Here is a 27307-nt window from a genome sequence, read left to right on the forward strand (position 1 = left end):
GAGGTGAATGACGTAAGCATTGTGACGTTAGGGTTAGACTACTAATGATCTGACCATAAGTCAGAAGGAGGATCTTTTGTTTCTGGACCCTGATTGGCTGGGTTGACTGAAACCGGAAAGTGAAACCACAGATAAGGGAGGGACCACTGTACTGAATTTATCTTCTGATATATAAAATAGAAGCAAAATAGCACATTTTTCAACTACTTAGCCCAATAGGAATTATATTGATTAATCTTATCTGTTACCTTTGGAAGTTTTTTGACTACACACAACTGTAAAACAGTATAATTATTGTGGATATCTGAAAACAGGACCTTTTTTCATTTGGTGATATTTTAACAGAGACCTACATGGAAGGGATGGTGACTGGTCAGTATATCACATTTCCTAAATAAAAAATATTATTGATAGAGAGGTGTTAAAAAATTTTCTTAGGCCCCATGCTAAAAATTCATTAATTATAAAATGAAGTTCTCTATGTTTGACTCCAGAAAACATAGTGGTGTTAGACTTGAGGTGTCACAGAGGCGTGAAACACTTAGGATTCAGGAAATTAGCATTCCAGCTCTGCTTTGGCCAGCTCTGAGTCTTGGGGCAAGTCACTTAGTTGTTCATAGCTTTGATTTACTTATCCAACTTCCTTCGTAAGATTGCTTTGGAAAGTTAGTTTAACTGAAGTTAATTTGTTAAGTGTTATATAAAGTTTTGAGTATTATGAATGAAACTATTAAGGGTTATAATTTCTGATATATTCAGTTACAATTAGCATTTTTCCTTCTTCCCTATTCTATGCATCTTTTTATATTTTTTTCCCCAAATGTTCATTCCTTAGGGCATTACGCTAGAAGAGTTTGACAAATTGTCTTTCAATATGATTTTAATGAGCCCTCCCTGTCAACCATTCACCAGGTATGTATAATAAATATTTCTCTGTTGAGGAAGAGTACTTTCGAGGGAATTATACCATAGTTTCAAGAATGGACACTTTGAAGACTATTAGCTGCATTTTCATAATTTTGACAATTTTCATAAATAATTCCCTTTATCCCTTTATTTAAATTCAGCTTTAATCATAAAGGAAATAGCAGTTACTACCAAATGAGCAAAGCAGTTTGGTTCAATAAAAGATATGCAGAGACTGTATGGGACCTCTTTTATACCTACCTAAGATACAATATTTATTTCTGACCTAAGTTACCTTAGATTAATTAAACTAATGAGTATTCAGAAATATCTTTTTAACTGATTAGTAAATTTTCATAATATTCAATTCCTAAATTACTTAACTGTAAAATTTAAAAGCTAATCAAGAATGTGTTTGTGAATTTTATGTTTCTCAGAATTCATATGTACATCGAGTAATTCTGACTTTTTATAGCTATTTTGCAATTCATTTTTTTCATTATGTAGTATTTATTTGGCTGTGTGTTTCAGGGAATTATATCTTAGGTGAAATCTTGACTAATCCATCTTCATTTAGATATTTTTAATTATTTTAAATAATCGTAACAATCCTCTGTCTTACATGGAGTATGCCATTTAATTTAACAAGCCTATGGGATAGGTGTTAATATTATCACATTTTATAGGTGAGAATCTGAGGCATAGAAAGATTAAGTAACTTTTTAAAGGCCATACAATTAGAAAATGTCAGAACCAGGATTTATCAATTATTTTATACATTCCTACTTAAATGTATAAGATGATTTTAAGTGGGATATCACATGTAATAAATATTCTAATTTAAATGAATATTCTCATGCTTAATTTCCATCTAAGTTTTGCTTTATTTAAACAACTCTCTAGGAAATTAATTCCCCAAGGATTTATTGTGCACTTATAAGCCAGGCATTGCTTTTGATACTGTAGTTCCCATCCTCAAGGAGCTTATAGTTTAAGGGAATGACTGACAAGTAATTATCATATAATGTGATATAAGCTATATAATAAATGAATGCTGGAAGTGCCATGAGAGCACAGAGGAGAAAGTGGCTTGCTGCATGCCAGGACACAGGAGTTCTTTGAGAGGCAGTATCTGAACTGTGTCTGAAAGCAGAGAGCATTCCACGTGAAGATGCCTCCAAACATATGCAAGCATACGGCCTGTTTAACTACAGTAAGTAGGACGTACAGAACAGAATGCAGCCCCAGCACCGTGTAGCCTCATCCAGTACTGCGCGGGGCATGCTGTGTCTTCCCTACTACCAGCAGCCCAACTCCAGCTGCTGATGGCAGCAGTAACTGATTCTGTAATACTGTCATCATTGCAACGCCGAGAGGAAAGTGACACAGTGAGAAGAACCCAAGATTTCTGAGGTATCTCTTCAAGTCCACTCTAAGTGTCTATCTGAGCCTCAGATCCACAGATGGTTCTGGCCCTGCTGGAAGGTATGAGGGAACTGACAAGTGATGTCAAGTAACTCATCTGAGGCAATGAAGCTAGTAAGTACCCAAGTCTTAAACCCTGGTCCTCTGTTCCTGCTACCCAGACCCAATCCAAGTCTTCATTTCTGCTTGATTCTTGATCACATTGAATCTTACTTGTAAGATCTAATTGCTAGTCCAAATACTGAAATACTGCCTGTTTACATGTCCTGTTCTGACCTAGTTAGTCTAACCAAGTTGTAACTCCTGCTTGTAGAATCAAGCATTCAGGTTAAGTCTCTACTATTTACATTGGACAAAATTGTCTTAGTCTTACCTACTATGGTCTGCTTAGATGGTGATTAGTTATCAGTGCATTACTCTGTGTTGCCACCCTACCCAACCAGCTCATTCATCTGAACTTTTGTTGTCTCATCTGGGACAGAGCAAAAGGTATCATCAACCAATCGTGTGTATGTGTGTTTGTGTGTCTTTCCTAAACAAAGTGATTTTAAGAGAGTAATTGATTTTAGTCTCTACTGACTATTTGTTCTTCTTTGTTCTCTTCTTTGCCTCATGTAAGTCATTTGGCATATTGTTTTATAATAAGCGTATTTATTAGATAGGCAAGGCTTTTTTCATTTTTATTAAGTGAATAAATGCATTTTGTTCTCTATAGCAACAAAGATGATCATATTTTTTGTGAAGACCAACTAATTTCACTTCTCTCAGTTTTGATGTTTTAAAAGTGATTTGGTATCTTTCTGTAAGGAAGATTCTTGGTGAATTTTATTTGTACCTTTTTTATCCTTTAGAATTGGCCTGCAAGGTGATGTGACTGATCCAAGGACAAATAGCCTCTTATATGTTCTAGATATTCTCCCAAGGTAAAAACTTAGATTTTTTGTACAAGCTTACCTTAAATTTAAAACTTTGGATCTGGAAGAATGTAATATTTGTCATTTTATAGCGATTAGCAGCTTATACATGCAGCTTTCAGATACTGTGCATGTCATTTATCTCCCTCTGCCATGACTTATAGAATAACTGCAAATGTTTGCCATTCCGCGGTTGCCACTATAGTGAGTGACAGGGAATTACAGTCTAATAGCTAAGTTCTACTGCCTCTCCTTACAGTATTCATGATGCTAATGTTAGTGAATGCTGTTGCCCAAGGCCTGGAAACTTGTGCTAACCCTAGAAGCTGCCATTCTATATAAATGGCAGTCCTTTGAGTTGTGCAGTTCAGAGCCTCTGTGTGAACCCATGTTTCCTGATAAAGTTCAATGGAAATTAACATTTCAAATGTTAACTTCATTAGCTATGCCATTTTTATGGGGAAAATGAATAAAATATAAGTTGTCTCTATCCTCTATAAAGTCCTTTCGTAAAAAGAGAGTTCGGAAAATTATTTACCTCAAATCTCCCACAAGTAAGGATTTTCTTTGCTTCTTACTTCTTAGTAATGACATGCTTAGAATTCCATTTGTTTCTGTTTTGTTTTAGATTACAAAAATTACCGAAATATATTCTTTTAGAAAATGTTAAAGGCTTTGAAGTATCTTCTACAAGGTAAAATATATAAGATGTGTTCATCTTAGACTTGGTATATTGTAAGAGCCATTTGGAAATAAAGATCTTAAAAATAAACCCATACATCCTGACATTTTATATATATTATATATTTTATTCATTAATATTGATTTTGATTAATTAATAATATAAAGTTTCACAAAGTTAGGTTCACCTGACTCTCTCCCATTTTGATATGTTTGAATTTTTGCAGAATGAGCACATATTTTAATGAGAATGGTATTCCTCAATTTTAGCTGCTTACATTGTTGCCTATTTCTTTAGAAGTAGGAGTATTCTCAGTAAGAAATGTTCCTCTTGATAAGCATTTTCTGTCCCGCAGTTAGGAGAAGCAAGCCCTGGATCAGAGCCCTTTCAGATGGTAGCCCAGCCAGAAAGTATCCGTGTCCTTGAACTGGCTGCTGTCTGATCAGTGCTCCCCCATCTGATTTGCTACAGATAGAGTTCATCCCAATAGCAGATTTATCATCAGTAGACTAGTGATTCCAACTCTGGATAGAATATAGCCCCAGTTGGGATAAATTATCTGGCAGCTTTATTTATTTATTTATAATAGAAGTCATCTCTATCTTTTTTTGAGAAATGCAATTTCTCAAGTACTGGACTTAATAATTATGACCTAGGATCATTCACTTTCTAAACAACTTCGGTGGAGGTACAGTTTTCATATAAAATGAAGTTTATGTATAATTTTTTTATATAAGAACCCCATTTCCAACTGTAGGGTGAAAGTTTTTCTTTTTTCTCTTAATTTTTCTTTTCAGAGACCTGTTAATACAAACATTAGAAAATTGCGGTTTTCAGTACCAAGAATTTCTATTATCTCCAACCTCTGTAGGTACCACAATTATCAACATTCCTATAAATTTTCCTAAAGGGAATTTGACTCAATAAAAAGAATAGATCTGTTTTGAATAATATTATACTTAAATCTTGAAATTAGTTCAGGCATGGGTCTTACTTTCTAAAGAATATTATACAGGCATATAGATTTATTTACACATATTTTGTGGGAAATATTACATAGCTTGAAGAGAGAATATACATTTCTTTCTGGTTTTTTTTTTTTTAAAGATTTTATTTATTTATTTGACAGAGAGAGAGAGCACAAGCAGGGGGAAGGGCAGGCAGAGGGAGAAGCAGGCTCCCCAGTGAACAGGGAGCCTGATGTGGAGCTGGGACCCTGGGATCATGACCTGAGTCGAAGGTAGATGCTTAACCGACTGTGCCACCCAGGGGTCCTGAGAATATAAATTTCTTTTCACACAGAAAATAAAGGATAATGTGTTTTGAAAATCTGTGACTTTTGGTATTTCCAAATCAGGTGTTCTGTAGTTTGGTAATGCTTCAAAATCATCCAAAATAGAAAACAAAATGAACATATGATAGTTTTCTAATTAGTTTTTTTTGGGACATACCATTAAAAATGCAAACACTATGAAATCTTGCTATTTGCAATGACGTGGATGGAGCTAGAGAGTATAATGCTAAGCAAAATAGGTCAGCCAGAGAAAGACAAAAATTGTATGATTTTACTCATATGTGGAGTTTAAGAAACAAAACAGATGAGCAAAGGAGAAAAAAAGACAAATCAAGAACTATAGAGAACAAACTGATAGTTACAGGGGGGTGGGGTGGGGGATGGGTTAAACAGGGGATGGGGCTTAAGGAGTGCCCTTGTGATGAGCACTGGGTATTGTATGTAAGTGACAAATAACTAAATAAACAAATAACTGAAACTAACATAACACTGTATGTTAACTCTACTGGAATTAAAATAAGATAAAATGCAAACATTGCTTCTATTTCATGAATATGAAATTGAAGTAAGTGGTTATGATATTTGGTAGATCTTTTATATTACAAGTTTCACTATTTTTTCTTTTATCATTGTGTTTGTTAGCCTCTTACTATCTTTAGCCTATTATACAGTTATTTGCCCTGAAATTAAAAGAAAACCTGTTTCAAAAATTAGATGTATATGTGCCATGGAAATTGGCATTATGTCTGATCTCATTAAGTTTATTTCATATTTATTGCCTTCTGACTTTCAAAATTTAGTGCATCCTCCTTTTTTAATAAAGTGAGGCAATAAATAGCCAATAGCTATATTTGAATTTTATTTTTTATGATTATTATTAATAATGAATGTGAGAATGTCTATATAACTTCTTATCTGGGAAATAGAAAATGAAAGTGACTCAAAGACATATGACTCATCAGATTCAATCTCTGTTCATTCAAATAAAGGTACAAAGCACCAATTTAAAAGGTTTAAGAATTTGCTACAAAAAAGTCTTCCACATATCAATAACAGAATTTTTTCTGGCAGAAACTAAATGCATCCCTGTATGAGTTTTTTGTTAGGTGCAACAGTTGATATAGATCTCTTTAACTTCCTATATTAACTAACTGCTCTGCTTTACTCCAGCTTGGCATTCCAAATTCAAGGCTCCGGTATTTCCTTATTGCAAAGCTTCAGTCAGAACCATTACCTTTTCAAGTCCCTGGTCAGGTATTATTGTTGTTGTTGTTATTATTATTATTATTATTATATTGTAAGTATATCTCAGTCGGCTAATTTATTTCAAGAACTACTTTGTGGAAGCTTATATGTTTCCTACTGAGCTTATTATATAGACCATGACCTAAGTCTATTTCCTAGGGCTTTTTCCTCTCCTGTTGCTGTTTTTATTGTTTTAAACAAGACAAAAAAAAACTTCTCTTTCATTATTAGAAAAAAATATTAGTTCAAAGTTAAAAAAGACTAACATCAGTGCTGTTATCCTTCTTTCTCCCTCTCATTTCCCTTTTGACCATTGACTGTTTTGTGTCTGTCATTTTCCCCCCAGTAGAAGCCATTGATTATTTTTGATAAAATTCAGTTATACTTTCTTAACAATTGCTTAACAGTATTTTAACACAAATTGGTTGCATTTTCTTTGAAGTCAGTGCTGTTTAGCCTTAATTGATTAAAATATAGTGATTAGTACAAACTAGAATAAAATGCTCAATTGCTGTAGATAGGATCTCTAATTATGCAAGCAACTGTACATCTTTCCGTCAAAATTGCTGTGGAAAATAGAGTTTCAGTGATTCAGTGAAGCTCTCCTTAATAGTCACAGGTAAAAACTGAAAAGTCTAATAGGGGGTCAGTCATGTCATTTGGATCCCCTGCCATACAATACCAATACATCCCCCCCCTTCCATGATGGTCAATTCCAAAAACAATATATAAACTATATTAACAAAGACATCAGCATTAAAAATTCCTGGAACTATTTTTCTTTTACATCATAGGGCATTCATTATGCATGGTTACATGTTTTGCAGGAAAAAGGTTTTCCTATGGGACTCTTGAGTAGAAATAACCTTTCAGGGGAAAAAGTGCTTTCCCTTTTTTAATTACTAGTTTTCCTTTAGATCATGGGTATGTTCCAGTTTTTCTTTTTTAATGAAGGGGTATGGCAAACTTTGATCGAATACACATTTTCTGGAAATGTTGTTACTTTTTCTTTCTTTTTTTTAAATGCTGTGCCTTTTAGTCCCATGACTTATTCATTCCATAACTAATGTTGCTTTCTAAACTTCTTTTTTAAATATAGTAATGTATCTATATTCAGCATACTTCCTATACAGCAGGCAGTAACTCCATGAAATAAATCAGTTGTAGCCTGATGACACTATAGCTATTGGTGAAAAACTTACAGTAACTTGTATACATACAAGTAAGTCACAATTCCTCTGTTTTTTAATGACAACTCTATAAGGCTGAAGACATTTTTTGCATAATGTTGCCTAGACATTATTAATTTGTCATTTATTTTTAATAAAGGTTTGAACAGGTGTGTATTTTCACTTAATGCCAGGTACTGATGGAGTTTCCCAAAATTGAATCTGAATATCCAGGAAGAAATACAGTAGATACAGAAAATAAAATTGAAAGAAAGAAAATTGAACCTAGTATTTGCTTTGATAAGAGCAGACAACGTTCTGGAAAAGAGGCCATTCTTTTTAAGCTTGAAACTGTAGAAGAAATTGACCGGAAACATCACCAGGACAGTGATCTCTCTGTGCAGATGCTAAAAGATTTTCTTGAAGATGATGTTGACGTGAATCAGTATTTTTTACCGCCAAAGTCATTGCTGCGATACGCTCTTTTGTTAGACATTGTTAAGCCCACTTGCAGAAGGTCCACATGCTTTACCAAAGGGTAGGTTTTAAAAAGCTCTTAGAATGGGATATTCAGAATAGCCAGGTTTTTATGACTATTGTTTCTTTCAGTTCTTCTCAAAACAAGGAGGATTTTACAAAATGTTTCTGCTAGAATGATTTCTTTTTTTTTTTTTTTTTGCCCTTAATTGCCTGCTTTCGTGTTCAATAGAATGCACAAGTGAAAATTCCTTCTGGCAGAACATTATGTGCACAACCCACAAAAGTGCTCACAAAACACAATGCCGTTTGTTTGGTGACCTTCATAAGAGCTTAATTACCCGTGGTGGAACATGGTTTCTGTAGATACTGAATTGCTACTTTTTAGCACCTTTCTTTTCATGGCACATCAGACCTCAAAAATTTATGTCCACTCTCATGATCAATGTATAAGAAGAAATTAAATTTTAATATCAAGAAATAAAGTTAAATCATCAGGTGGCTGTTAAAGCATATTTAAATTTTATTCAGTTTTTTAAATAAGTAATATATTTTTGTGGTTCAAAATTCAAAGGTACAAAGATTGTGAGACTCCTTTCCCTGTCTGTCTCTTGCTCATCCAATTTTCCTGCCCACATGCAACCAGAGATTTCAATTTACTGTCTAATCTTCCGAAGGTATTATGTGTGAGAGTGTATTTAAATATACATGTATATTTTACCCCCCTTTTTAAGTAAATGGTAATATACTGTATCTGTTATTATGTACTTTTTTCATTATACCATATAAATTGAATATTATTACATATGAGTACATAAAGAACTTTTCCATTTTCATGGTATATCATAATGTCTTTTATTGGTTACTTTTGGGTTATTTTTGAATGTTAATATGTTTTTCATCAGTTTTTTTAAACCTATAAAGAAGGGGAAAATTAGACCTTTCCAGAAAATTTTGTAAAAGATCCCTATCTCTGCTTTGTTAATGCCACTCAACCTCATTTGATGAGTAACTGTATGATTTGAAACTTCAAGCTTTCTCTTTTCACCCACTAGTTTTCATGCATGCTATGTCCCGATACAACCATGCCAGATTTATTCCGATTTTGTCATGTTCTGCCCTTGTACTTTCAGGGCAACTGGTTTATTGCTTTCCATTGCCTTAAAAGACTTTACTCAGCTGTTGTCTGTTTCCAAGTCTGATAAGACAAGACTTATCAGTTTGGTAATAAAAAACAACCTTGAAATTCTTTTGTAATTATAAAGATGGTATAAAGGAAGCCTTACTATAAAAGTCTATTTTAGTGTAGATACTATAAATAGGCACACACGCACACATATGAGAAAACAGATTTGCAAAAGTATTTTTCCCTGGTGTGTCTTTATATTTTAAATTGATCTATTTGGGGAAAAAGATTATGATAATATGTTGAACAGCTAGCTTGGCAGTGATCTTAGGGGAAGAAATATTACTAATACCTTGTATTTCTGTAGCTTTTTATACTTTTAATACAGTTTTTTATACAATGGCCTCTTTGTTTTGTGAAGAGGAGTGAAAACACTGCGTCACGGTAGGAGGCAGACGCACGTTCAGCGGGCCCGTGTTTGTCACAGTACTGGAGAGTGGGCTTTTCATTTTCAGTTCATGAGGAGAAGTGATGGTTCAGTCATTATAAAAAATAGTAGCAATTTATTTTCACCTGTATAACATTTGGTTTAATGTAGCAGGGATGCCAATATTGAATAGCATTTGGATATAAAGTCTTAAGAAGTACATGCTTTCTAGTGATGAACATTAAGAAACTGACAATTAATACAAAGAAATGATAATTAATAATGCATGATCAAAGTGGTTTTTACACAATTCAAAACACTATGCCAAGTTTAGTGTCTGAGAAGTTTAAATAGAATGATCTTATGTCTTTCACCCAGTAATTTTTCACTTAACAGAACATATTTATGTGTTTCAGACTATTTCAGAAGGATGTAACTATGTAGATTGATTAATTCATTCAAGAAATATTTAAGGAATTTCACATTAACAAAAACATTAGATGCTGCATAATACACATGTTAATCTTTCAGTTATGGAAGCTACATAGAAGGGACAGGATCTGTGTTACAGACGACAGAGGATGTGCAGGTATTGTATGTACTTTAGAACTAAAATACTTGAAAATTAATTTAAATAAACCTATTTAATACTTAAAATTTGAGAATATTAAAATAATCTTACATGTTTAATTGGGAGTGGATATACATATTACTCATATATTATATGTAATATATATAATAATTCTTTACTATAGAATAAACCTTTTTGTTTCTTGTTGCTAGATGAGTTTATGTACAAAGAATATTTTCTATTTCACTTTCTCTTTTCTTATTCTCACCTTTGGTATTCTTTTTATTCCATAAGGAGTAAATTGAAATGCAGCATACAATAGTTAATGTTCTCTAAAATTATGCACAAATATCTTAATATTCCTTTGGATCACACGCTATAAAACTGCCTTTTAGGGAAAGATATCTACATCTTAGCAAGGCTTTTTATTAATACTTCAATTGTAAACTCTTCATGGCACCATAGTTGAAAAGAAGCTTGATATACTACAAAAATATTCTATACTTTTGAATAATTTTGAAGTGAAATCATGTTATCTCCTTTTATACTGAATTAAATTACCATTACTCTTACCATTAGTAAGAGTAATGACAATTACTCTTACCATTAGTAAAATTTACCCATGGTAAAAATCCTATTAGAGGCAAATGGATTTGAGAATTTATATTTACCAAATGTATTTTATCATTTTAAGAAAATAATTTGATGAAATTGATCACAAACAGTAAACATTTTCATGATCTACTTGTTCACATTGTGAAATTGATTTCATTGGTTATTCAGGTTTCTTTTTCATATCTTTCACTGCATTTCTTTTATGTCATATTGCCATTGTTTATTTCTTATGATTTAATTGAGGGATCAAAGCTTCCTGATTTTTTCAACATTAAGCTTCTCATTTTCAGACATTTCGTTTTCACAGTTTATATTGCCATTGATCAGCCTATTATAGAGTTCATTGCAAGAGACATTTTACCCTGTGCATTTTGCTACCGGGTATCATAGCACACTATACGTTCATCCTTTTTAAAGTGTCTCACAAGAGATGATCTTATCTTAACAAATCTACTTGCACTCTACTTTATCAGTTACCTTGGCTGTTTTCTTACAGATTGAGGAGATCTACAAATCCCTTACCAATTTGTCACAAGAAGAAAAGATAACAAAATTGTTAATGCTTAAACTTCGATATTTCACTCCTAAAGAAATAGCAAGTCTCCTTGGATTTCCTTCAGATTTCGGTATGTGGGATACACGCAGACCCCAGCTTTCGTTCATTAAAGGTCCTAGAGTTCAATAGGGACTCATACTCATGTATTTTTTTGAATAAACCCTTGACCAGAAAGATGGATGTAAGAAAACTTCTTCCTTTCCTGATCATGCCATTTTTGACATTTTCCTTCCTCCTCTTTCTGTTTTTGTTCATAACCTAAGTCCATTCCCTTCAGCCTCAGTGCTCTCTCCCTTTACTCCAATAATGGTCCCGAGCGGTTTTCAGGGAAGGAGGGCCAAACCCACAATTTCTCACCTCCCCCCCACAGATGGTTATTAATAGCATGTCTGTCTCCAGCTTTATTTTCTTGATTCCATAAGTCCTATTCTAAAAATCCCACACTAGATCTTATGAAAGAATGCCAGAATTGTCCTTTTTATGAGGAAATTACAAGGTGGTTGAGGAATTAATTTATTTTTTTGGTGGTGAGCATATTTGTATTTATTTTCTTTAAAGACACATACTGGGGCGCCTGGGTGGCTCAGTTGGTTAAGCGACTGCCTTCGGCTCAGGTCATGATCCTGGAGTCCCTGGATCAAGTCCCGCATCGGGCTCCCTGCTTCTCCCTCTAACCCTACCCCCGTCATGTACTCTCTCTCTCTCTCTCTCTCTCTCATTCTCGCTCTCTCAAATAAATAAATCTTTAAAAAAAAAAAAGACACATACTTATCAGTTATGCATCTTTTGTCCTCCCTATAAGTGGAGAAAAGAGAAGGTGGGGAGGTGGTCTAGGAAAGTTTTCCTAATGGAAAGAGAGGGTGACTCAGAGCACAGATGCCAGAATGGACAAAAGATTATTGAGTGTGAGGCAGGGAATCTCAAGAACAAAAATGAAGATACAGTTGCAGAGGGAGAAAGACTCAGTCCTAACTCCTTTGCAGTCGGGGAAATCTAGGGATTGTTGCCATTAAGAGATTGGACACATGGCCTTTGCCTTGTAGAGCACCCTGCCCCATCCCCGATCTCTCCTTCCTAGTGCCTGTGCTCTCCGTGGTCCCAATGCCATCAGTTTCGTGGGCTGGGGTAGGTGTGTGGCCAGTACCTGGCTGGTGGTGATTGGGGAAAGACAGACCTCCCTAACATGCTTCCAGGACTATGCAAACAGGAAATGTATTTTTGATAACTCGGGGGTTTGCAGAAAAGCCAAATTTTTCTAAATCCAATATTGTTGTAATATTAATACAGTACTATTTTTGAAGCAGATAATGGGTTAAATAGATCATGTTTTAAATTCTAAATAATTGATTTACAGATGAGGTTTTGAAACACATCCTTTTGTACATTGGGAGTAAACTGACTGTATAATTTGACTGTCCTCTTGGTATTTGGTTCTCTGAGTGTAGTCACAGCAACCAGGTTTATTTTGTAACTCTCTGCCTTTTTCTTGGTGATCTCATTCAGTCACAAATATCCTGGCGAGTGTTATTTAAGAAAAACACAAACTTCCCTTGTCTTAGTCTATGTCACAAAATGAGTGGGAACATCATAAAACAAATAAAAAGCTGAGAATTGGACTCAGGAATTTAATTCCCAGGCTATTACTATTTTTTTTCCTCTTTTAGGGTGAACAATCAAAGGTACTTTCCATAGCACTAGAGAAGAGATTTACTATCTAATAACTAATTCCTACATTTTGAGTGTGTATTTCTTTAAGTAGTGGTAGTCACTGCAGAAATACTGACACTTAGCATGGACCCCAGAGTCAGACTGAGTGAGTTTGAATCCTAGCAGCACCTTAACCCCTCTGCTTTAGTTTACACCTCTATAGAATGGGGGTAATCACAACACCAACTTCATAGGGTCGTTGTGACTGTTAAGTGAGTTAACATATATAAAATGTTTACACGCTATCTGTCACACAATATAAAATTTAAATGTCAGCTTTTATTTTTATTTTTTGAAAGATTTGTTTATTTGAGAGAGAGTGAGAACGATAGGGAGAGAGAGAGAGAGAGAGTGAGCATGAATAGAGGGGAGGGGCAGAGGCAGAGGGAGAAGCAGACTCCTCGCAGAGCAGAGATCCTGATGCAGGGGTCAATCCCAGGACCCTGAGATAATGACCTGAGCCAAAGGCAGACACTTAACTGACTAAGCCACCCAGGTGCCCCAGCTTTTATTTTTAAATGATGAACATTTATTTGCTTTTATAGCCTTTACTTCATAAGTAGTTTTTTTCATCATTTAAAAATTTTACATAGGTAAATTAGGATTTTTCACAGCTCTCTGAAAATATATGTATAATATGTACAAGAAAGGCTTTTTAATTGCTTAGCCTTCTTTTAAAATATGTGATATATTTGTATAATCAGGCTTGACTGATGTCACCACTGAGCAGCACTGTGACAGAACTGTCCTTCATATGTGCATTATTGACTCTGAATCTGGAATGTTTGAGCTGCTTGTCCACTGTCAATGTTGGATTTGCATCGATCCTTTCATATGTTTTGTGCTGGTTCTTTTTGTGGCTAGTGGCATGCATTTGTGAGATAGCAAGCTTTGGAAGAGGCCACTAAGCTACACTTACAGAATGAAAGCTGCTATCTTGACCTTGTTAATGCTATGTTTCTTTGTTTTTGAAGATTATTATTATTTTTAATGTACCTAAGTTTTTAAAAAGTCACCTTTTAATTTAAAAAAGTTATATCTGTATATAAAATACACAAGCACCCACACATATGTATAATTTTTACAAATCTGACTTGTTTGCTTTCAAACCTTTCTTACCCTGTGATATAATCGTAATATTACAAAAGGTCATCCCTGGAATATTGTAAAAGTCTGTGATCTATTTGTATCTCTTTCTAATCTGAATGAAATAATTTTTTAGATGACTAATGTGCTTACCTAAGACATATTATCTTTATAATAGCAATTTTATGATCTTGCTCAATTGCAAATATAATTTTATTATGTAATCACTAATTTTATTGCAGTAAGTATAATGTCAAGTGTTGATGAAGCAACTTTATCATAATCAATTCTTCCTTCTGTTCCTCACAAAATATGTAATTTGCTTTTCTTAATACTTTTTAATTATTTCCTTCATTTTATTATATAAATTTTCCTTTATTTAATTGCTATGTCAAAGGATACTGAATATGAAAATTGTAACTAACATTATAGTATATACTTCATGGACAGTCTTTTATGTTGCTACTTGCAAGGCTTTGTCCTAGCAAATTTTGTATCTGTGGGCCATTTTGTTTTGAAAAACAATATAGCAAATGGAAGTCCAATATGAGAAAGCACATTTGTGCTTTGGAAAATAAAAAACAACTGTGAGAAACTTATATCCAAAATATATAAAGAATTCTCACAACTCAACAATAAAAAGAAAAATAGTTCAATTAAAAATGGGCAAAAGATTTGAATAGATATTTCCCAAAGAAGATAGACAAATGGCCAGTAAGCACATGAAAAGGTGTCTTCACCATTAGTTATTAGGGAAATGTAAATCAAAACCACAAGAAGCTACCACTTCACAAAAAGACAAACAATAACAATGTTGACAAAGATGTGGAGAAATCAGGTCCCTTATACATTGCTGGTCGAGTATAAAATGGTGCAGCTACTTTGGAGAACAGTTTTGCAGTTCCTCAAATGTTAGATGTGGAGTTACTGTATGAATCAGCATTTTCACCCCCAGGAATATATCCAAGAGAGCTGAAAATGTCCACACAAAAATGTATATGTAATGCTTATAACAGCGTCATTCATAATCAAAAAGTAGAAACAACCCAATGTCTATCAGCAGATAAATAGATAAATAAAATGTGGTATATCCATGCAATAGAATACTGTTTAGTTATAAAGAGGAGGGGGTATTGGTACATCATGTTGCTTTGCTTCTTAGATTCCACATATAAGTGAGATTTGTCCTTTTTTCTCTGACTTACTTCACATAGTATAATGCCTCAAGGTCCATCTGTATTGTTGCAGATGGCAAGATTTCATTCTTCTTTATGACTGAATAGTATTCCAGTGTGTGTGTGTGTGTGTGTGTGTGTGTAGATTGTTTTCATATCTTGGCTATTGTAAATAATGCTGCAGTGAACATGGGGTGCATATATCTTTTCAAATTAGTGTTTTCATTTTTACCTCATAAATACCCAGAAGTGAAATTACTGGATCATATGGTAGTTCTATTTTTAATTTGTTGGGAAACCATACTGTTTGCCATAGTGGCTGCACCAGTGTATATTCCCTCAATATATTTTGCATATTAACTCCTAATTAGATATATGATTTGTAAATATTTTCTCCCATTCAGTAGATTGCATTTTCATTTTGTTGATGATTTTCTTTGCTTTGTTATGCAAAAGCTTTTTAGTTTGATGTAGCCCCACTTGTTTATTTTTAGTTTTTTTTGCCTTTGCTTTTGGAGTCAGATCCAAAAAATTCTCGCCAAGACTGATGTCAAGGAGCTTACTTTACTACCTGTGTTTTCTTTCTTTTTTTTTTTTTAAGGATTTTATTTATTTATTTGATAGAGACACAGCGAGAGAGGGAACACAAGCAGGGGGAGTGGGAGAGGGAGAAGCAGGCTTCCCGCTGAGCAGGGAGCCCAACGCGGGGCTTGATCCCAGGACCCTGGGATCATGACCTGAGCCGAAGGCAGACGCTTAACAACTGAGCTCAGAGGGAGCCACTGAGCATCCCTCTGCCTGTGTTTTCTTTTAGGGGTTGATGGCTTCAGGTCTTACATTCTAGTCTTTAATCCATTTTGAGTTAATTTTTGTGTATCAGAGCAGAGCTTCCAGCTTTGTTCTTTCACAAGATTGCTTTGGCTATTTAGGGTCCTTTGTGATTCCGTATGAATTCTAGGATTGTGTATTACACTTCTGTCAAAAATGCCATTGGAATGTTGATAGGTATTGCCTTGAATATGTAGACTGTGGACATTTTACTAATAATTCTTCCAACCCATGAGCACGGACTGTCTTTCCATTTGTGTCTTTCATTTCTTTTATCAGTGCCTTACAATTTTTAGTGTACAGATCTTTTACCTCCTTGATTAAATTTATTCCTAGGTATTTTATTCTTTTTGATGGAGTTGTAAATGGGATTGTTTTCTTAATTTCTCTTTCTGATAGTTTGTTGTCAGTGTCTAGAAACACAACAGATCTTTATATATTAATTTTGTATCCTGAAACTTCACTGAATTCATTTATTAGTTCTGACAGGTTTTTTTTGGTGGAGTCTTTGGGGGTTTATATATGTATAATATCATGTCATCAGCAAATTGTGACAGTTTTCCTTTTTCCTTTCCACTTTGGATTCCTGTGATCTCTTTCTTTGCCTAATTGCTCTGGGTAAGACTTCCAATACTATGTTGAATAAAAGTGGCAAGAGTGGGCATCCTTGTCTTGTTCCTGATCTTAGAGGAAAATTTTTAGCTTTTTATTTTTGAGTATGATGTTAGATGTGGGCCAGCTTTCTTTTTGAGGTAATAAAAATGTTCTGGAATTAAATAGTGGGGATGAATGCAAAACTCTGACTCTTCTAAAAACCACTGAATTGTACATTTTAAAAGGGTGAACTTTATCTCCATAAAGCTGTTATTAAGTAAAGGAAAACAACTGTGAAATAATGGTAGCCACTACTTTTCCTAAAGTGCTTTAAAATACAGATTTCAATGAGTTTCATGGTTGTTATGGGTACACTTATGTGTACGCTGAACATAATATGTTATGTGATATGATAATATCACATTGTGTAGGCAATGTAATCTTGTATTTTTGGCTTCATATTCTCATTTGTTAATTGAATTTCATGGAAATCTTAGGGACTTATTAATGTGAATGACCACTCTATTCTTACTAAAGGTTACATCATCCTTTTATCTCTGGAAGTTAATATTTTAAATGATTGTATTGTAAATTATTTTCTCTCTTTTCTAGGATTTCCTGAGAAGATAACTGTGAAACAGCGTTATCGTCTACTTGGAAATAGTCTCAATGTGCATATAGTAGCTAAACTAATCAAAATCCTATATGAATAATTTAAAAATGACTCTGAAAGATGGTCACATTATTTCTTCATATCCAGATGGTAATTCTGAAATTCTATTTTGAATTGATTTTGATGAAATTCAACTCAACTACCTTTATCTCTTTAAAAAGAAATTTGGATTTATCATAAAAATGCCAGTTTTTTTCCTAAATTTGTTGATACCATAATATTAAAAAGAGAATATTTTACATGTATATTTAGCAATTTCATATGAAAATATATTCTCCTAAAGCATAATAATAATTTCTGCTTTATAAAATATAGTAATACAAATTTAGGAACATTGGAGTTTGTCTACATGAGTATCTTGTGAAGTGTCATGACAGGCATAGTATAGTGAACCTGAGATATTATGTTTTTGTATGTTAATTAAACAAATTGCTTTATGAATCCTATCATTTTTTTGGTGGATGATTAATTCCTCATTCTAAAATGATGACTCTAATTCTGGCCTGTTGCAAACATTGAATGTTTTACTTAATTCCAATCCTTTAAACATTTCTTAATTGCATCTAAACAAATGCATATAATATTTTAAAACAAATTGTCATCATTCAGCATTATACAACAGTCTGAAGAAAATGTCAGAAAAATAATCCTAAATTCTTGATTACCTCTCCATTGGAAGCTACAGAAGATGTAGGTACACATTATCTGATTATCTTTAATTCTATCTCCATCTGAACCACGAAACTTCACTGTCCTTTCTTCATTTGTAAATAACTTTCCTTTAGTTTGCTATCATCAGAGCTTGCTTTTGTCTTCCTTCTCCACTTCTTGTAACTTAAATTTTCCATCACCTTCTAAGGATGTAGCATGACATTCAGATTTTAGGGAGGAATCTCTGCCCTCTGACCCCAATTCGTATGACTGTCCTGTGAATTAGCTTTTTAAACTTTCACTTTCTCTCTCAGTAGAGTTCTTGGAATTAGGGTTTCTAATCAGACTCTTGTATCATAAATCCTGTGATTTTGATTTCAGTTATAAAAGCAAGTGACAAAAAGAAGAAAATTGAGAAGAAATAAGACCAGAAATTGTATCACAAAATAAAAATGATATTTTTATTCTTAAAAGAATCATTTTGATGTGGAGAAATTGAAACCCTGTGCACTGCTGGTGGAAATATAAAATGGTGCAGCCACTGCAGAAAATAGATGATTATTCCTTAAGAAAAATTAAACATACAATTACCATATGATCCAGCAATTCCACTTCTGGGTATTTACCCAAAAGGATTGAAAGTAAGGACTTGAACAGATATTTGTACAGTAATGTTCATAGCAGCATTATTCACAATAGCCAAAAAGTGGAAACGATGGAAGTGTCCATCAGTGGATGAATGGATAAACAAAATGTGGTGTATACATCCAGTGGAATATTATTCAACCATGAACAGAAAGAAATTGACACATGCAACAACATGGATGACCCTTGAGGATATTATGAACAGTAAAATAAGCCAGACACAAGAGGACAAATTTTCTATAATTCCACTTATATGGGGTATGTGAAAGCATCAAGTTCATAGAGGCAGAAAGTAGACTAGGCGTTACCAGGGCTTAGGGCACCTGGGTAATGGGAGTTCGTGTTTAATGGGTTTAATGAGTTTCTCTTTGGGGTGTTGAAAAAGTTGTGGGGATAGATGGTGGTGATGGTTGCACAGCAGTGTAAATACTTAATGCCACTGAACTGTATACTTAGCAGTCCTTAAAATGACAAGTTTTATGTTATATACATTTTACCACAATTTAACAAAAAACATAATTATTCCCCACCACCGTTTTTTCAGAAAAACTCATAGATAAATATGGATATAGGGAAGCTGTAGGCCAATGCATATATATCAGTTATCACATCTACATTTTGTGTATGATGTTTAAAGACAAACATTATTACAAGTCTCATAAATTTTAGTATACAACAATCTGAAATTACTTTGGCATACTTTCACTAGGTTCTCTTCACTGCTGAAAGAATCTTACTAATAAAAAGGTTCAGAGTTTTACTATGATTAAGCTATAATTATAGTGTCCTGTGCCCCATTGAGCAATGTTGCACAAAATAAATGTTGAGTCCAGTGCACCAACTACAAACCTAGGAAAGCTCTGTAGAGTGTTTTCTTCCTAACTAGAAGGCAGAATATTGCTTTTTGAATTTTTTTTTTAATTATTGTAATATATTCATGGGCATAATGATTCTTGCCCTTGAAAATAAAAAAGGAGCAAGCATAAAACTCACACCTTAATGAAGACATATTTAACAGTGTGATTTATTTAGTTTATATGTACATGGAAAATTAATCTTAAAAATGTTATTTTATTGAATGCCTATTCTATGTTATTGGTAATAAATATGCCTAACATTTGTTCTAAAAATCCTATTTTCTGATGTTTGGACTTACTGTTAATTTATGCAGTATTTTGGAAACTAGAGCCTCTTCTAAAAAGAACTGTATGCAATGAAATCTTTGCCATTTCTAACAGTAAACTGATCTTTTATCCTCCTTTTTATATCATTCTTTTTGGTGCTCTTTCAAATTGCTTGCCAAATAATTTTAAGTTATTACCCTGCCTCATACTTTTGGTAACTTTTTTTGGATCCAAAAATAACAAACAAGAGATAACCAGATGAATGAATACAAACAAGATGAATCATATTGGAAAATTTTTTGAGAAGGGGATGGATAGTCATCATACGAGAAAGATCTGGAGCTCAACAGTCTTACGACACAGGAGAGCCGAGTGACCAGAGGGAGGGCATGAATCACCCTGTAACTAAGGGATCAGCTGACCTTCAGATCACCCTGCATGTTTAATTTTGGCTCTTCAATCAGACCCACACCAGGGGCGGTGCCCGTGAAAAGTGAGAAAATACCTCTGACTACCAGCCCACTTGCTCCCCTTCTCAAGATTAGAGCCTTAAGGGACAAAACCAGGAGTGGAAATTGTGAAAGTCAGGACTATGCAACACTTTTTAAAAAATTGTGGGTTGGGGGTAGGATTCCTTAACAAGAATCCCAGTCTGTCCTCTGGTTCAATCTCAGTATGGTTCGGGTCAGAAGTTATTAAACTGGAGGCTTCTGAGGATGGAGAAATGAAGCTAAGGACACATAAAACTGGTTAATTCCAGTGACAGCAGTGCAGAATGAAGAAGCAACTGCCGTGTCGGCCCAAACTCAAGCACATACTGACGGATGCATCCAAACTAAAGTGGCTCTAGGTGCCTTTTTGGGGGGGAAGGGAGGTAATTTTATAGTTTAAAATGAGAATTTAGGGGCACCTGGGGGGCTCAGATAGTTATGCATCTGCCTTCGGCTCAGGTCATGATCTCTGGGTTTTGGGATTGAGCCCCAGGTCTGGCTCCCTGCTCGGTGGGGAGTCTGCTTCTGTCTCTCCCTCTGCTTCTCCCCCTGCTCATGCTCTCTCTCTCTCTGAAATGAATAAATAAAATCTTAAAAAAAATAAAATCAGAATTTAGAATCAAGAGGTTCCCAAATAAGCCAAGATAACATAATAAGGATCTAACTTTAAGCCCATTTAGACAAAGTAGTTAAAGCATGTTTTCCTCAGGTGGTTATGTTATTGAAAAGAAGGCTAACTTTTTATTATTTGGTCCACAGCTTGGAACTATGACTATTTTAGGTCACAAGTTATAAACTGGTTTACAAATAGCTTTGGACTTTGAACTTGAGTAAAGGTCATATGGTCTCAGCAGTTTTCTCATAGCCTGTAGTTGAACTCATTATGTAATTTTTCAACACAGCCTTTGAACCTCCCTGTACTAGAACTCTTCCTTTCAACTTCTAATGTCAAAGTGTGCTGCATACAACTATCCTATCAATTTCCTGACATTCATTTATTTTTTTGATCCACATCCAATCCAGCCACTTCTTCCCCCATTCATCATACCAAGATATCTTGATATGCCTATAATACTTCATTTAGGAATGCCCCTTTGTACATTTTACTAAAGGCAGTAAGAATCCTAGACGTGTTCCTCAACTTTAATTTGTATCGGCCAACCTTTCAGCACTGTTTTTCCTCTCTTGTCATTCCCTTACTTAGCTACTAAAATTTTAAAACTTGTTTTTTTTTTTTTTTAAAAATCTATTTTCCTAGCCTCTATGTCTGTTTCTCTCTTTAGGACTTCTAAGAATATTTTACACTAAGATACTCATGCTCTTTAAAATCTTTTGCAACCATGACTCAAACTATTTCACTATTTTTGTCTTGACTTGTGAGTTTATTCCTTTTAAAATTTATTTGTTCAATAAATATGAACATGTGCAGAGAACTTTTTTGGCTTCTGGTTCTGAAATACTCAAATTTGGTTTCTGAGTCTTATTTTCAGCTACATCCAACACTTACAGCTCTCCCTCAAGTACACTCTACCTGATTCCTAAAGCTTTCAAAAACTTATTTTTCCTATAAATAGGAATCTAGATAGAAGTTTTCCTGAACTAGAAGATAGGAAGTTAATTTTCCTGTAGAACTCTTCATCATAGCTCTGGAATGTTCTCATTTCTTTGCTTGTACATACCACAGTTCCATTGTTTACTTCAAGCATTTGCTCTATATTTTGTTTGCACCTTTATGTCTATTCATATCAGTGCAGGTTTAAATTATAAGAGTGTAAGTAGGGAACATGTTTATTTAGCCAAGTTGGCTCTATAATCAGATGAGATCACCTGAAGAATCTAAAGAGAGAGAGTGGAGAGCGGAGGTCTGGGGTGGAGCTCCTCCATTACTGAAGATTCAGTCCTCAGTTCTCTTTACCCTTTACTCTCCAAGCCATTTTTCTAAGGTCTCACCCTTTCCTACAACTTCGTTTGCCTGGGATACCCAGATAATTCCAGATCCAATATTTTTCCTAAACCCTATTCTAGAAGGTTTATGCTGGGACATCTTTAACTTGAGTATCTTCCTGTCACATCAAACTTAGCATATTTGAAAACAAGTAAATCATCCTCCATTTAAAAATCAGTCCCTCTTGGGGCACCTGGGTGGCTCCATCAGTTAAGCATCAGACTCTTGGTTTTGGCTCAGGTCATGATCTCAGGGTTGTAGAATTGAGCCCCGTGTCAGGCTCCACGCTCAGCATGAAGTCTGCTTGTCCCTCTCCCTCTGCTTCTCCCCCTGCTCTCTCTCTCTCAAATAAATAAATAAATACAATCTTAAAAACTTACTTTTAAAAAATCAGTTCCACTCACGATTAACTTCAATATTTCTCTTCACGATACTGCTTCTCTCCCAGTCTCCCAAGTTTAAACCCCATCACCCAAGATCATTGTCACCTTCTTTCTCACTCTATTTCCATTTATAAGCTTCTGTTAATAAAATGGCCTTCCCTAGAAAGCCTTCCCTGAGCAATGATTCATGTTAGGAAAACAGAAAATGTCACTTTGAAACCTCAAGACATACATGTCCATTTCCAACCAGATTTGTATGCTTGGCTGAACATAAGGACATTGAACAAATTTCAGCCTTCTGAATTTAATCTAGCATGAGTATCATTTTTACTCAGATAGTTTTTATTCTACTCACTTAGCTATTTCCTTACACAAGTACAATTAAACGTCTCTCACACACAGAAATGATTGAAGATACCTAATGGAATGTGATAGTCTTTGTGTAGTAGATTTAAGTTGAGTTTGCTGTTTGAAAAGCTAATGCTATGGATGATTAGACAATGAGCTTGATAGTTGATTTGAATTCATTTTAAGTGAAAAACATCCCATATTTTGGAGAATGTAAACTTCCAAGAGGGCAGGGATATTTAATTTTTTTTTTTTTTCACTGCTACCTTTCCAGGAACTAAAACAGTACCTGGTCCATAATGAGCCCTTAGTAAATACTTGTTAGATGAGTGACTGTAGTCTCCATCCTGGATCAATATAGAAGCTGCCTAAAGGCCATAAATATACTGTGGAATTTAAACAGTATCTTTAAGTCACTCTCCTGAGGACTATTTATGTTACTGCCACTTTCGAATAGCCAAATTTACTCAAGTTTAGAACTCATGATTTAAAAAACAATTCTAGGATAGGGCTTGATCTTTTGGCTAAGGAAGTTGTGCAGATAGAAATTTTTAAAAATATTGCATTCTGACTTCTTGCCTGGACAAGAGGGCAGGCTCATTTCTCTTTGCTCCTTCTAAGTACAATTATCCATTCTGGATAAGTATGATTATAAGATAATGCAAAAGACATCAAAAAGAGGACTGTGAAAGGTGGGAAGAGAAAAACAAACCACCTAGTCTTGGGATTAACCATGAAGGGAAACATGGTTGCAGAATGTCTTAAAAGCTCCCACCCAACAGAAGAAGGTGACCCATGTTTGGTGTTTCCTGACTCCAAACCTCACAAGATAAGGGAGCCCAGCATGGCTCATTCCTATTCCAGATGGAACTAGAGTCCTACTGACCCACACAGGATGAGTCTGATACCACCAGCAAGGGCAATATACAGGGCTCCCCATTGACAAGTGTCCAGGGGAAGCACTCTTCTGCAAGGCCTGAGACTCCTCTCACTTGCTCAGAACATTGGACAGCCAGAGAGCAGAGGCAAGGGGATCCTACTACAAAAGGCCTGATCCAGGAAGCTTCTTCTTCACCATGGACAGGAGGCTCCTTATCCCAATCTATAGGTGCCAGGGGAAAACCAGGTCCCCCTAAAGCAGCACCACCAATGACCATATGCAACCCCAGCAGTACCAGGTAAACCAACCAGACCAAAAGACTCTGAAAATTAAACTGCCACTGGAATCACAAACCAAAAAGCAGGCCAGGGTCTGCATGCTAAACATAGAATGACTACTTGCTAAAATAAAAGATTAAAATAAGACCCAGAGCCTCCTAACATCCAGGATACAATCTAAAATTACTTGTCATACCGAGAACCAAGAAAACCACAACTTGAATGAGAAAAGATAGTCAACTGATGATGCCACCAAAATGAACCAGAGATTGGAATTATCTGACAAGGATTTTAAAGCAGCCATCGTAAAAATGCCTCTGCAAATAATTACAAATTCTATTGGAACAAAAAATAGAAAGCCTCAGCAAAGAAATAGGTAACAAAGAGTTTTAAAAAGTTAACAAAAAAATCACTGTGGTGTGTGCATTATATCCCAATTTTTAGAAAAAGAAATAATGGTAATTAACTGAAAAATACAATAACCAAAATAAACTTAATGAATGGTACAGTGGAAATGACAGAAGATTAAATCAGTAACTTGAAAATAAACCAATAGAGTTTATGCGATCTCAATAACAGAAGAAAGATTGGGGGGAAAATGAACGTCAGTGATCTGTGGGACAATAACAAGAGTGCCAATATTCATGTATTTGAAGTCCCAGAAGTAAAGGAGAAAAATAGAATAGAGCCGGGAGAATATGCAAAGAAATAACGGATGGAAACATCTCACATTTAGCAAAAGATACAATCATGCAGGTTCAAAAAGCTGAGTGAACCACAAATAGGATAAACTTAAAGAAATCCAAAAGATACATCATAATTAAATATGAAAACTAAAAACAAAGAAAAAGACATCAAAAGCAGCCAGAGAAAATGACACAATCTTAGAGGGGAGCACAATTTGAATGACAGCAGATTTTCATCAGAAACCACGGGGGCCAGAAAGAGATGGCACAACATTTTCAAGTGCTGAAAGAAAAGAACTGTTAATTGCAAATTCTGTACTCCTCCAAACTATCCTGCAGGACTGAAGGAGAAATAGTGGTATTTTCAAATGAAGCAAAACTGAAAGTATGTGTTGCTAGCAAACCTACCCCAAAAGAATGCCTAATGGAAGTTCCTCAAACAGAAATGAAATAATAAAAGGCATCTTGGAGCATCAGAAAGGAAGAACAATGGAAAGAATAGAATTAGGGATGCATACAATAAATAGGGTCCTCATGACTTTCATGAATCCCATTTGATGATTGAGACCAAAATTGTAATTTCATCTGATGCTCAAGACAATGATATTTAAAAGTAGGGAAGGTAAAGGGACCTAAATGGAAGTGAGACTTCGTTTCCTGTGAAGTGGTAAAATGCTGATACCAGGAGACTGTGATAAGTCATAAATGTATATCGTAATACCCAGAGCAACCACTGCAAAAACTATACAAAGAAATGCACTCAAAACTCTATAAATAAATCAAGTTGGAAGGCAAGAAAAGGGGAACAAGACTGAGGAGTGGAGGAAACAAGCAGAAAACAAACGACTAAATGGTACACACACAAGCTCTACCACATCAATAATTATCTTAAATATAATTGATGAAAATACACTAATTAAAATACAGATATTGGCAGAGTGGATGAAAAGCATTATTTAATTACATGCTATTTACAAGAAACTTCAAATTAAATAATGCAGGTGGGTTGAAAGTAAACATGATGCGGGCGCCTGAGTGACTCAGTCATTAAGCGTCTGCCTTCGGCTCAGGTCATGATCCCAGGGTCCTGGGATTGAGCCCTGCTTTGGGGTCCCCGCTCAGCGGAAAACCTGAGCCTATTCCCCCTGCTTGTGTTCCCTCTCTCGCTCTGTGTCTCTCTGTCAAACAAATAAATAAAATCTTAAAAAAAAAAAAGTAAACATGATGGTACAAACAAGAACCACAAGGGAAATATACCATGATGATATAATTCAAAAGGACAAAAGGTTATAGAAATGAAAATATGAAACATAGAAAAACTGGAAGCATATTAAATGTCCTTCAGTGAGACAATAGTGAAATAAGTGATTAGGAAACCAATCAAAATGCTATGCAATGATGCAGCCCCTTTGAAAAACAGTTTGGCAGTTCCTCAAAAACTTGAGTTACCATATGACCCAGCAATTCTACTCTTAGGTGTGTGCCCAAGAGAATTGAAAACATATATCCACACACAGACTTGTACATGAATGTTCACAGCAGCATTATTCATAATGGCCGAAAAGTGGAAAGGACTATTATGTTTACCAACTGACGAACAAGGAAACAAAGTGTATATATCTGTACACTGGATTCAGCCATAAAAAGGAATGAAGTCCTGACACATGCTAAAACATGGATGGACCTTGGAAACGATGCTAAGAGAGAAGCCAGACCCAAAAGAGCACATATTACATAATTTCATTTTATCTGAAATGTCCAGAATAGGCAAGGTTGATTAGTGATTTCCAGAGGAAGGGGAAAGAGGGGAATTGAGAGGTACAGAATTTCTTTTTGAGGTGATGGGAATGTTCTGGGATTAGTGGTGATGGTGGTAAACTCTGAAAATACTAAAAAGCATTTAATTGTACACGTAAGTAGGGTGAAATTTATGGTATTAAAAATATAAATTTGGTATATGAATAATATATGAGTATATAAACTTTATTGTATATAACAATACAGTTATTGTCAAGGAGACTAGGTGGTGACATTGAATTAGGTTCATGTGAAAAAAGAGAGGAGGAGACATAATTTTATACATGTATATCCTATGATTATAACTGAAATTATTCATCTGTAAGTAGATTGGAATAAAATAATAGATAAGGGTTACATTAGAATAATTGAATTCTAAGTGTTCTTGCTTACACTCTGCAAATTGAATATAGTATAGTTACATTTCTTTTATCATTAAAACATTCTTTCATTCAAAACTAATATTCTATTCTAAGTCTCTACCATGGAGCCTGATCATTTTAAACAATCTTCGAAGTCACTGCTTCCTTTGCATTCTCATGGCATGTAATACAGTCTCCTCCCCATTTTCCCCTCAAGACAGAGGCTGCATCTTACCCAGTTCTGTCT

The 27307-nt window shown here is 34.7% G+C and overlaps 1 protein-coding gene across 3 annotated transcripts in view; it reads left to right on the forward strand.

The window, feature by feature from the left end:
• The window catches only part of TRDMT1 (tRNA aspartic acid methyltransferase 1), a 54896-nt gene extending 37219 nt beyond the window's left edge, over positions 1–17677 (forward strand). The window contains exons 3-11 of one of the 3 annotated variants that reach the window (XM_021696716.2): positions 836–912; positions 3183–3254; positions 3874–3939; positions 4725–4794; positions 6392–6475; positions 7830–8173; positions 10197–10254; positions 11348–11477; positions 17410–17677. In XM_021696716.2, coding sequence (XP_021552391.1) covers positions 836–912; positions 3183–3254; positions 3874–3939; positions 4725–4794; positions 6392–6475; positions 7830–8173; positions 10197–10254; positions 11348–11477; positions 17410–17510 — 1002 coding nt within the window. In that variant the 3' untranslated portion in view covers positions 17511–17677. The remainder of the gene's footprint in view (positions 1–835; positions 913–3182; positions 3255–3873; positions 3940–4724; positions 4795–6391; positions 6476–7829; positions 8174–10196; positions 10255–11347; positions 11478–17409) is intronic. The other 2 variants (XM_044914994.1, XM_044914995.1) reach the window with 2 other exon arrangements.
• Positions 17678–27307: the final 9630 nt, after the last annotated feature.

The sequence above is a fragment of the Neomonachus schauinslandi genome, chromosome 5 (genome assembly GCF_002201575.2).
Source record: "Neomonachus schauinslandi chromosome 5, ASM220157v2, whole genome shotgun sequence".
Lineage (NCBI taxonomy): Eukaryota > Metazoa > Chordata > Mammalia > Carnivora > Phocidae > Neomonachus > Neomonachus schauinslandi.